We start from the raw sequence: 13,559 nt of genomic DNA on the forward strand, positions 1-13,559 counted from the left end.
AAACATCATCCATATTGTAGTTTTACTACAGAAACATCATCCATATTGTAGTTTTACTACAGAAACATCATCCATAGAGTAGTTTTACTACTGAAACATCATCCATAGAGTAGTTTTACTACTCAAACATCATCCATATTGTAGTTTTACTACAGAAACATCATCCATAGAGTAGTTTTACTATTGAAACATCATCCATAGAGTAGTTTTACTACAGAAACATCATCCATAGAGTAGTTTTACTACTGAAACATCATCCATAGAGTAGTTTTACTACAGAAACATCATCCATAGAGTAGTTTTACTACTGAAACATCATCCATAGAGTAGTTTTACTACAGAAACATCATCCATACAGTAGTTTTACTACAGAAACATCATCCATAGAGTAGTTTTACTACTCAAACATCATCCATATTGTAGTTTTACTACAGAAACATCATCCATAGAGTAGTTTTACTATTGAAACATCATCCATAGAGAATTTTACTACTGAAACATCATCCATAGAGTAGTTTTACTACTGAAACATCATCCATATTGTAGTTTTACTATTGAAACATCATCCATAGAGTAGTTTTACTACAGAAACATCATCCATAGAGTAGTTTTACTACTGAAACATCATCCATAGAGTAGTTTTACTACAGAAACATCATCCATACAGTAGTTTTACTACAGAAACATCATCCATAGAGTAGTTTTACTACTCAAACATCATCCATATTGTAGTTTTACTACAGAAACATCATCCATAGAGTAGTTTTACTACAGAAACATCATCCATAGAGTAGTTTTACTACTGAAACATCATCCATAGAGTAGTTTTACTACAGAAACATCATCCATATTGTAGTTTTACTACAGAAACATCATCCATATTGTAGTTTTACTACTGAAACATCATCCATAGAGTAGTTTTACTACTGAAACATCATCCATAGAGTAGTTTTACTACAGAAACATCATCCATATTGTAGTTTTACTACTGAAACATCATCCATAGAGTAGTTTTACTACAGAAACATCACCCATAGAGTAGTTTTACTACAGAAACATCATCCATATTGTAGTTTTACTACTGAAACATCATCCATAGAGTAGTTTTACTACAGAAACATCATCCATATTGTAGTTTTACTACAGAAACATCATCCATAGAGTAGTTTTGATACTGAAACATCATCCATAGAGTAGTTTTACTACAGAAACATCATCCATAGAGTAGTTTTACTACAGAAACATCATCCATATTGTAGTTTTACTACTGAAACATCATCCATAGAGTAGTTTTACTACTGAAACATCATCCATATTGTAGTTTTACTACAGAAACATCATCCATATTGTAGTTTTACTACTGAAACATCATCCATAGAGTAGTTTTACTACTGAAACATCATCCATTCAGCAGTTTTACTACAGAAACATCATCCATATTGTAGTTTTACTACTGAAACATCATCCATATTGTAGTTTTGATACTGAAACATCATCCATACAGTAGTTTTACAACAGAAACATCATCCATACAGTAGTTTTACTACAGAAACATCATCCATACAGTAGTTTTACTACTGAAACATCATCCATATTGTAGTTTTCTACAGAAATATCATCCATATTGTAGTTTTACTACTGAAACATCATCCATAGAGTAGTTTTACTACAGAAACATCATCCATATTGTAGTTTTACTACAGAAACATCATCCATAGAGAAGTTTTACTACTGAAACATCATCCATATTGTAGTTTTACTACTGAAACATCATCCATATTGTAGTTTTACTACAGAAACATCATCCATAGAGTAGTTTTACTACTGAAACATCATCCATACAGTAGTTTTACTACTGAAACATCATCCATATTGTAGTTTTACTACTGAAACATCATCCATAGAGTAGTTTTACTACAGAAATATCATCCATAGAGTAGTTTTACTACAGAAACATCATCCATATTGTAGTTTTACTACAGAAACATCATCCATATTGTAGTTTTACTACAGAAACATCATCCATATTGTAGTTTTACTACTGAAACATCATCCATAGAGTAGTTTCACTACTGAAACATCATCCATATTGTAGTTTTACTACAGAAACATCATCCATACAGTAGTTTTACTACTGAAACATCATCCATAGAGTAGTTTTACTACAGGAACTTCATCCATATTGTAGTTTTACTACAGAAACATCATCCATACAGTAGTTTTACTACTCAAACAATCATCCATAGAGTAGTTTTACTACAGGAACATCATCCATAGAGTAGTTTTACTACAGAAACATCATCCATACAGTAGTTTTACTACTGAAACATCATCCATATAATATCGAAACCTTATCCATATAGTAGTTTTACTTTTAAAACACTATATACAAAATATTAAAACACCATCTATATCATATTAAAACACCATCTATATCATATCAAAACACCATCTATATAATATTAAAACACCATCTATATAATATAAAACACCATCTATATAATATAAAACACCATCTATATAATATTAAAACACCATCTATATAATATGAAACACCATCTATATAATATAAAACACCATCTATATAATATAAAACACCATCTATATCGAGTCGCTGTCTTGGTGTCGTAAGATGTGCTACCGCGCGTGACCTTGGCCAGTGATGTGAAGCAGTCTTTCCACACGAGTTACACGGACTGGAGCCAGTCGACCAGTACCACGACTACAAAATCCCGAGCGGTTTTATTTGGTGTTAACCGACAGAGTCCGGCAGTGATATTTAAAGTCCGCGTTAACAAAATACCAATGGTATCGGTGATTGTAGACGTGACATCGTCACATCAATTCTCACTCCCTTCTCTCCAGGGTATGTGTAACAGTCAATGAACAATGGTGTCTGATTGGCCAGTCGTAGAGCGTCTCAGGTCGCCAATAAATAGTCTTTTCCGTGACACTTGATTTGTATACTTTACTTCGCATACCAGCACATCATCGTCTGTTCTAGCAGCAGCTTATTGATGGACCTTTGTTATCAGTCGTTCTGCTGTCGATTGGTTCCACTGTCGGCATGTCATCATTATAACACGTGTTTAGTACAGCGAGTATCAGCTCCTTACACGTATCAATGTCCGTTATTTTGGAGGTCTCCTCCTCACACGTATCAATATCCGTTATTTTGGAGGTCTCCTCACACGTTTCAATGTCCGTTATTTTGGAGGTCTCCTCCTTACACGTATCAATGTCCGTTATTTTGGAGGTCTCCTCACACGTATCAATGTCCGTTATTTTGGAGGTCTCACACGTATCAATGTCCGTTATTTTGGAGGTCTCCTCACACGTATCAATGTCCGTTATTTTGGAGGTCTCCTCACACGTATCAATGTCCGTTATTTTGGAGGTTTCCTCCCCACACGTATCAATGTCCGTTATTTTGGAGGTCTCCTCCTCACACGTATCAATGTCCGTTATTTTGGAGGTCTCCTCACACGTATCAATGTCCGTTATTTTGGAGGTCTCCTCCTCACACGTATCAATGTCCGTTATTTTGGAGGTCTCCTCACACGTATCAATGTCCGTTATTTTGGAGGTTTCCTCCTCACACGTACCAATGTCCGTTATTTTGGAGGTCTCCTCCTCACACGTATCAATGTCCGTTATTTTGGAGGTCTCCTCACACGTATCAATGTCCGTTATTTTGGAGGTCTCCTCACACGTATCAATGTCCGTTATTTTGGAGGTTTCCTCCTCACACGTACGAATGTCCGTTATTTTTGAGGTCTCCTCCTCACACGTGTCAATGTCCGTTATTTTGGAGGTTTCCTCCTTACACGTATCAATGTCCGTTATTTTGGAGGTCTCCTCCTCACACGTATCAATGTCCGTTATTTTGGAGGTCTCCTCCTCACACGTATCAATGTCCGTTATTTTGGAGGTCTCCTCCTCACACGTATCAATGTCCGTTATTTTGGAGGTCTCCTCATTTGGAGGTCTCCTCACACGTTTCAATGTCCGTTATTTTGGAGGTCTCCTCCTTACACGTATCAATGTCCGTTATTTTGGAGGTCTCCTCACACGTATCAATGTCCGTTATTTTGGAGGTCTCACACGTATCAATGTCCGTTATTTTGGAGGTCTCCTCACACGTATCAATGTCCGTTATTTTGGAGGTCTCCTCACACGTATCAATGTCCGTTATTTTGGAGGTTTCCTCCCCACACGTATCAATGTCCGTTATTTTGGAGGTCTCCTCCTCACACGTATCAATGTCCGTTATTTTGGAGGTCTCCTCACACGTATCAATGTCCGTTATTTTGGAGGTCTCCTCCTCACACGTATCAATGTCCGTTATTTTGGAGGTCTCCTCACACGTATCAATGTCCGTTATTTTGGAGGTTTCCTCCTCACACGTACCAATGTCCGTTATTTTGGAGGTCTCCTCCTCACACGTATCAATGTCCGTTATTTTGGAGGTCTCCTCACACGTATCAATGTCCGTTATTTTGGAGGTTTCCTCCTCACACGTACGAATGTCCGTTATTTTTGAGGTCTCCTCCTCACACGTGTCAATGTCCGTTATTTTGGAGGTTTCCTCCTTACACGTATCAATGTCCGTTATTTTGGAGGTCTCCTCCTCACACGTATCAATGTCCGTTATTTTGGAGGTCTCCTCCTCACACGTATCAATGTCCGTTATTTTGGAGGTCTCCTCCTCACACGTATCAATGTCCGTTATTTTGGAGGTCTCCTCACACGTATCAATGTCCGTTATTTTGGAGGTCTCCTCACACGTAGCAATGTCCGTTATTTTGGAGGTCTCCTCCTCACACGTATCAATGTCCGTTATTTTGGAGGTCTCCTCCTCACACGTTTCAATATCCGTTATTTTGGAGGTCTCCTCACACGTATCAATGTCCGTTATTTTGGAGGTCTCCTCCTCACACGTATCAATGTCCGTTATTTTGGAGGTCTCCTCACACGTATCAATGTCCGTTATTTTGGAGGTCTCCTCCTCCCACGTTTCAATATCCGTTATTTTGGAGGTCTCCTCACACGTATCAATGTCCGTTATTTTGGAGGTCTTCTCCTCACACTTATCAATGTCCATTATTTTGGAGGTTTCCTCCTCACACGTATCAATGTCCGTTATTTTGGAGGTTTCCTCCTCACACTTATCAATGTCCATTATTTTGGAGGTTTCCTCCTCACACGTATCAATGTCCGTTATTTTGGAGGTTTCCTCCTCACACGTATCAATGTCCGTTATTTTGGAGGTCTTCTCCTCACACTTATCAATGTCCGTTATTTTGGAGGTTTCCTCCTCATAGACTTATCATACAGTATCAATATTACCAACTCAACTTTTCCAGCATACAAGTGTTTTGATTGATATGAAGAAAGACTATCACAATTTTTTTTCGATCAAATAATAATCTTCCGGATTCCTGAAAACAAAATGTTTACGATTACGGGCACCCAATCCATTGAATGCCAGAATTTTGAATAACTGTTTCCTATATGTTCCTAGTTATACATGTAACAGGCCATGGTCCAATGACTACATGTATCATATTTAGATACCGGATCAGAACCTCATCGACTGGTCACTTGCTATCTGTCAGACAAACTCGTCTGGGAAAAGACGGTACATTTGTTATAGTATGACCGTAAGAACCTTCTGCGGAATTTGGAATTTGCTTTAGTGACTTCATCTTTGTGTTTTTGAAATGACCAAAATAAATCAGTTGCAAGATTTGGCGTATTTTATTTATCACAATTATCCTATATGTTTTATTCCCTAATCCATGAAGCTTGGATATCTAGATTTCTTTTTTTTTGTTGGGCGCTCATCAGCGGCTGTAAACTTGATACTTTCTGTGAAGTACACATAATTAACTTGAACATCTTTTATTGGACGGCGGTAAGATCCTGTTGCCATTATGATGTGTATATTATGGTATACGTCCATGTCGATGATATGATATTTCAGTGTGACAGTACTATACCCCTTCAGTGACTCCGTAGCGGATAACCAAGCTATCACCAGCAAAAACATCATCACTTCGCCTACAGATTATTTACTAAACTATCTGTTTTATCGAAAACATTTCTATTTCCTAAGAATACTTTGCTTTATATTTTTCAAGTTATTTCCCGGAATGATCTTAAGCTTTCTCATATCCGAAACAACTCATTTATATATAAGTCGTCTACAATCCCGAGGGTTACAGTTTAGACCATGTTTCGCTACACGAACAAAAAAATGTTGACAAAAACTACCACGAGTTGTCTGCAGGTAAAGTCAACGTTTAACAGACACTTCGGGCGCATTCGATTCCGATGATCCAGTAGTTATTTCGAAGGAATATAAGAGTGGTTTAAGATTTTCTTCAGTGCCCTTCAGCTTTTGCAGAAAAACAACTGTATATTCCGAGTTTCTGTAAATACATGTTTACTTGGGTTCCGTTTAAGTAATCTAGCGTTCCCATGGCCGTTACGGTAGACTACAGTTCGTATAGATCAGTAGGCTTTAGTCCTTCACGGAGACTACTGAGTACAAGTATGAATTATATATAGGTATGATTATCTACATCAAAGACACACACCACCGGGTTTATTCTTCAACAAAGTTCCTTTCTATTTTAAGGTATTGTTTACATAGCAACGGTGGATCACCTTCCATGTTTATCTCAATTCGACCAAGTGTGTGAAACAGGTGGTCTCTCTCCTCAAACCATTGATTATCGAACTTGTAAAAATGCATGTCTTTAAACTAACATTGCTTCCGGTTTCAAGTTTAATGTAAATATCGATCCATCAATGTCCAATTGTATATAAATACAATGTGTAGGTGTATAGTTAGAAACGAGCTGTGAACTACCTTTGGAAGGCCGGCATCCGGAATCCTCAGTAAACCTCTTCTTCAAAATAAGAAAGTGAAATCTGTCAATTATCGAGGTCTTGTTGAGGTGGAGTCTGAATTCCTGTCCGATTCCTTCTGACGTGCACGGACGACATCGATAAAATGTACCTGTATTTTATTTTGAGGAATAATCTCGGATTATTGAACATCTTCAAAGATGTATGATAATGATACATCTTATACACGAGAGGCCTACATCTTGATATGAGGTGACCAATGTGGTGAATCAGAATGTAAACTTTTGTGATAGAAGTATCATTCTGTTACAACATTCACTCCCTCCTTTCTGCCCCAGGGTACGTAGCCCGCTATCAAACTGTGTGGTCTGGCTGGTGCATCCAGAGACATTGGACGGCCCTTATGGCTCTAGCTTGTTTATTTATTTTTGTATCACGTCCTACAAACAGACAGGGCCATTTAAGGACGTGCCAGGTTTTGGAGGTGGAGAAAAACCACCAGCCTGAGGTTAGTACCTGGCAACTGCCCCACTTTGGTTTCGAACTCGCAACCCCAGAGGTGGAGGGCTATTGTTAAAGTGTCGAGACACCTTAATCACTCGGCCACCGCGGTCGACATTATATAACCTTAGCTATTGCAAATACGAACTATAACAAACTAACAAACACACAAACAAACAAACACACAAACAAGCAAACAAAAAACACAAACAAACAAACAAACATTACCTGTTGATACAAAACCACTGAAGCGTAACGTTAATGCTGAACGATCGTACATGTATATTGCAGGTGAGAACCCGGACAAGCCTACTAATCACACAAATCTCTGGGTGTATCACGTAGCCCAGAATTAATTCGCCATCACCTGTATTTTATTGGTCGTAACAAACGGTACCACGCATGATTCCATTCACAGCACTCTCGTAATTATATAAATGAGCGATTTGTTCCAGGTATATCTCGATATTGGGCCACACACAGTTTGGTGTACTAGCCTGGGGTAGTATTCCTAGTCTTATCGTTCAATTAAATGTTTGCTAAATTATATATTTAAAACGTCTGCCAATTCGGGGCACGTGCTTTGTAGAGGAATATCTATCTATGATATATATTTATTGAACTTGCATGACATCAAGTTAAACAATTGTATGTATTTAGGATCATCAATGACATGTACGCTATATTGACACTGATCACACATCTATGTAAACACCAAGTTAATAATAGATATGACCAAACCAAGCATTTCTCCAGCCTGGTGCCGCTTGTTTTTGAGTTATAGTCAGAGACGGCTCTAAAGAGATCGATAAACAGGAGACAAGGTACTATCCACGGAGGAGGGCTTCTCGGTATAAAGATGATACATACGAAATTAATTACTGGGTCTTGGCGGCACAGATAAACTCGTGGACACATGTGTGGAAAAACACGTGTAGGGACATGTACGACACATGAGTACTTACCTTTTCCTATTGTTCATGTTTTTCATCTTGTGTTGTACTTATCCATCTACAACGGACGAGATGAGTATCCACATGTTCGGAGGATTAACAAGGGGATTATTAGCACGCTCCACTGGCGATGTCAGCCTCCCTGTTATCACACACACAACACATAGCTTAACTCGCGATAATCAGACTCAAAATCATATACCTGTGTTGTTTGTGTGTACACGTGTATAATTTACCGGGATCAGCGATAGGCTGCGATACTGAGCCTTACGTGCAGGCGTTAGACTCTCACTTCATATACTGAGCGTTGGCTTTAACTGTCAAGCATAGTCGAATGCGCCTCGTTGTGATGGCAGCACGAACTCACGAACGCCGTAGGTACGTGGAACTTTCGTTTAGGTATAACCTCTCGAAGTCTCTCTCTGGCATCAACACAACTAATTCACGACTAATGCTATTTAAAGCGATCCGTTATAATAACACGAAGCACCCTGATTTTATCGGGATGTTATGAAGATAGTTTCGAAGCCAAGTGTTCTGTGCTGTTCCTCCGAAAGACTCAATACCGTTTCGTGTCAATATTGATCACACTTTTTATGTGAACCAATCGGGGAAAACTCACACGTGCTTGAAAATCACTGATCTGTAACTCTCAAAGGACAGACATACTTCCCATAAGCCTTCGGTGCCAACATATAGTGATGGCAGCTTATCGCAGCCTCATGTTAACTTGTCTCGTAATAATCATCGACCACCATTGTTGTAAGAGGGATGCTTACCTTTGATGAGGCTAATTTGATTGAGAGATAAGTTCTTAGAGTCGATGACGGAATATGTAGTACACGTGAGTGTTTAGGATGTGTTCCTACGCGATACATGGACGGTCTAGTTGTTCGGCATAGCCGTTTAATATTCTTTTGGCCCCGGATATAACGCGACAGGTGGCGTTACTGGTCAAGATGAAGTATGGTCAATGTAGCGGTATATACAAAATGCAGATATGCAGTTAAAAACGAAACAAAATTAATTATAAGATTAAATGCAAATTGAATAAGTGGATGTATCTTTTCAAATGACACATTAAGAAAATTAAATTACATTCCTGATTCAAATGCAGTCTTATTATCACCAAAAATGATTCAAAGTGATATGATTTTGTTATCCTTGCTGAAACGCATTAGTTCGTTAGTTTATTTCACCAGCAGTTTTACATTATAACTATCAGCATTAAAACTATGTCGTTAATCTTTTTAAAAGATATTTCTTGTTTGTTTCTCATAGTGGAAAACAATGCAGCAAAAACACACACCGTTACTTGGGATTGTCTTTATAACTTCCATGGTCGATTGGAGAAACAGTAAATAAAAGTGATGTACGTCCAAACTTGGTTTGGTTTGGTTTGGTTTGTTTTTGTATCATGTCCTATTAACAGCCAGGGTCATTTAAAGACGTGCCGAGTTGGGAGGTGTAGGAAAGCCGGAGTACCCGGAGAAAAACCATCGACCGACGGTCAGTACCAGGCAACTGCCCCATGTAGGTTTCGAACTCGCAACCCAGAGGTGGAGGGCTGGTGATAAAGTGTCGGGACACCTTAACCACTCAATAATCTTGGTCCAGGTACAGGAACATGGACGGGGTACATATGTGTCTACTCCAATCAAATTCTTCCATTACCATACAAAATGTCGGAATGGGGAATTAATTAAAACGATAACCATCAAAGGATTACGATATGGCAGCAAAATGTATGGTAGGCAAATGGCCAGCTACATTTGCCCACCATACATATTGCTGCCATATCGACTATAACAACATTAAAACCACCGTTCAATACTTATATTTACATTGTCTTACCATTTTCGTCAACTTTGAAAAAAACTAAACCAACACAAAAATGTGGTTTATTCAGTTTAAGGCCCGTCAAGTTGTTTTAAATACAAAATCTTGTACAAGTGTCTCGTTTTATCTCATTTGTTATTTTCCTCATTGTGTATAAAGAGACAATTCGTCAATGTTTTATATTCCATCAAATGTTTATATTATTATGTACTATTTGCGTGTGTAATACGACATCGTAGTTTTAGGTGGACCATTTAGATGAGTATTATACTAAACATGCTACCCTCGTTAAATAAAGGTTTATTATTAGAATTATAAAACCCAACAAGTATTTGCGCTGTTGCCTTCATGAGATTTTAGCTTCATTTAATCCACAAGTGTCATCCGGGATAGTGAATATCATAAGTTTCGTGTCACAGTTTAACACCAAAGCACGTGGCACTAGTTAGGTACTACATGCTAACTAAACGTTTGGTTATACATATTGCCCCCGTGCTATACCGGGTGCGTGTGCTAGTCTGAAACTTTATCATTAGCAACGTGATAATTAAACTAATTCCGTCTTAGTTCGAGATTCAACATCTTTTACAAACTGCAACATATCTCTGGTCAGTTCTGGCAATGCTCGGGATTCCAGGCCATGATGGAGTTGGCCGAGGTTTGGCGATTAGAGCTTAAAAGTACACATTCGGGAAATACGGACCATCAGCAGGACTGGTCAAAGCTCCCTTATAACTCAGAGACCTATAGACTTGGTAGACCCTTATAACTCAGAGAATGTATAGACTTGGTGGACCCTTATAACTCAGATAACGTATATACTTGGTGGACCCTTATAACTCAGAGAATTTATGGACTTGGTGGACCCTTATAACTAAGAGAACGCATAGACTTGGCGGAGCCTTATAACTCAGATAACGTATATACTTGGTGGACCCTTATAACTCAGAGAATATATAGACTTGCTGGACCCTTATAACTCAGAGACCGTATAGACTTGGTGGACCCTTATAACTCAGAGAATGTATAGACTTGGTGGACCCTTATAACTCAGAGACCGTATAGACTTGGTGGACCCTTATAACTCAGAGAATATATAGACTTGCTGGACCCTTATAACTCAGAGAATTTATGGACTTGGTGGACCCTTATAACTCAGGGAATGTATAGACTTGGTGGACCCTTATAACTCAGAGAACTTGTAGACTTGGTGGACCCTTATAACTCAGAGAATATATAGACTTGCTGGACCCTTACAACTCAGAGAATTTATGGACTTGGTGGACCCTTATAACTCAGGGAATGTATAGACTTGGTGGACCCTTATAACTCAGAGAATTTATGGACTTGGTGGACCCTTATAACTCAGAGAACGCATAGACTTGGCGGATCCTTATAACTCAGATAACGTATAGACTTGGTGGACCCTTATAACCCAGAGAACGTGTAGACTTGGTGGACCCTTCTAACTCCGAGAACGTATAGACTTGGTGGACCCTTATAACTAAGAGACCTATAGACTTGGTGGACCCTTATAACTCAGAGACCGTATAGACTTGGTGGACCCTTATAACTCAGAGAACGTGTAGACTTGGTGGACCCTTCTAACTCCGAGAACGTATAGACTTGGTGGACCCTTATAACTAAGAGACCTATAGACTTGGTGGACCCTTATAACTCAGAGACCGTATAGACTTGGTGGACCCTTATAACTCAGAGAACGTATATACTTGGTGGACCCTTATAACTAAGAGACCTATAGACTTGGCGGACCCTTATAACTCAGAGTAAGTGTATACTTCGTGGACCCTTATAACTCAGAGAACTATAGACTTGGCGGATCCTTATAACTCAGATAACGTATAGACTTGGTGGACCCTTATAACTCAGAGACCGTATAGACTTGGTGGACCCTTATAACCCAGAGAACGTGTAGACTTGGTGGACCCTTCTAACTCCGAGAACGTATAGACTTGGTGGACCCTTATAACTAAGAGACCTATAGACTTGGTGGACCCTTATAACTCAGAGACCGTATAGACTTGGTGGACCCTTATAACTCAGAGAACGTGTAGACTTGGTGGACCCTTCTAACTCCGAGAACGTATAGACTTGGTGGACCCTTCTAACTCCGATAACGTATAGACTTGGCGGACCCTTATAACTCAGAGAACTTGTAGACTTGGTGGACCCTTATAACTCAGAGACCGTAGAGACTTGGTGGACCCATATAACTCAGAGAACTATAGACTTGGTGGACCCTTATAATTCAGAGAACGTATAGACTTGGCGGACCCTTATAACTCAGAAACGTATAGACTTGGTGGACCCTTATAACTCAGAGAACATATAGACTTGGTGGACCCATATAACTCAGAGAACTATAGACTTGGCGGACCCTTATAACTCAGATAACGTATAGACTTGGTGGACCCTTATAACTCAGAGAACGTGTAGACTTGGTGGACCCTTATAACTCAGAGAACGTGTAGACTTGGTGGACCCTTATAACTCCGATAACGTATAGACTTGGTGGACCCTTATAACTCAGAGACCGTATAGACTTGGTGGACCCTTATAACTCAGAGACCGTATAGACTTGGTGGACCCTTATAACTCAGATAACTTGTAGACTTGGTGGACCCTTATAACTCAGAGAATATATAGACTTGCTGGACCCTTACAACTCAGAGAATTTATGGACTTGGTGGACCCTTATAACTCAGAGAACGCATAGACTTGGCGGACCCTTATAACTCAGATAACGTATAGACTTGGTGGACCCTTATAACTCAGAGAATGTATATACTTGGTGGACCCTTATAACTCAGAGAACGTATAGACTTGGTGGACCCTTATAACTCCGAAAACGTTTAGACTTAGTGGACCCTTATAACTCAGAGACCGTATAGACTTGGTGGACCCTTCTAACTCCGATAACGTATAGACTTGGCGGACCCTTATAACTCAGAGACCTATAGACTTGGTAGACCCTTATAACTCAGAGACCGTATAGACTTGGTGGACCCTTATAACTCAGAGAACGCATAGACTTGGTGGACCCTTATAACTCAGATAACGTATAGACTTGGTGGACCCTTATAACTCAGAGATCGTATAGACTTGGTGGACCCTTCTAACTCCGATAACGTATAGACTTGGCGGACCCTTATAACTCAGAGAACTTGTAGACTTGGTGGACCCTTATAACTCAGAGAATGTATAGACTTGGTGGACCCTTATAACTCAGAGACCGTAGAGACTTGGTGGACCCATATAACTCAGAGAACTATAGACTTGGTGGACCCTTATAATTCAGAGAACGTATAGACTTGGTGGACCCTTATAACTCCGAAAACGTTTAGACTTAGTGGACCCTTATAACTCAGA

At 39.2% G+C, this 13,559-nt stretch overlaps 1 protein-coding gene across 5 annotated transcripts in view; it reads right to left on the minus strand.

Annotated features, from left to right (window-relative positions):
- Nucleotides 1-8,644, minus strand: part of LOC117326382 — a 138,459-nt gene extending 129,815 nt beyond the window's left edge. For 2 of the 5 annotated variants that reach the window (XM_033883127.1, XM_033883118.1), the window contains exon 1: nucleotides 8,343-8,636. In XM_033883127.1, coding sequence (XP_033739018.1) covers nucleotides 8,343-8,368 — 26 coding nt within the window. In that variant the 5' untranslated portion in view covers nucleotides 8,369-8,636. Of the gene's footprint in view, nucleotides 1-8,342 lie in introns of all 5 variants that reach the window. The other 3 variants (XM_033883126.1, XM_033883124.1, XM_033883122.1) reach the window with 3 other exon arrangements.
- Between the last annotated feature and the right edge of the window lie 4,915 nt (nucleotides 8,645-13,559).

Source organism: Pecten maximus, chromosome 4 (genome assembly GCF_902652985.1).
Source record: "Pecten maximus chromosome 4, xPecMax1.1, whole genome shotgun sequence".
In the NCBI taxonomy this organism is placed as follows: Eukaryota; Metazoa; Mollusca; class Bivalvia; order Pectinida; family Pectinidae; genus Pecten; species Pecten maximus.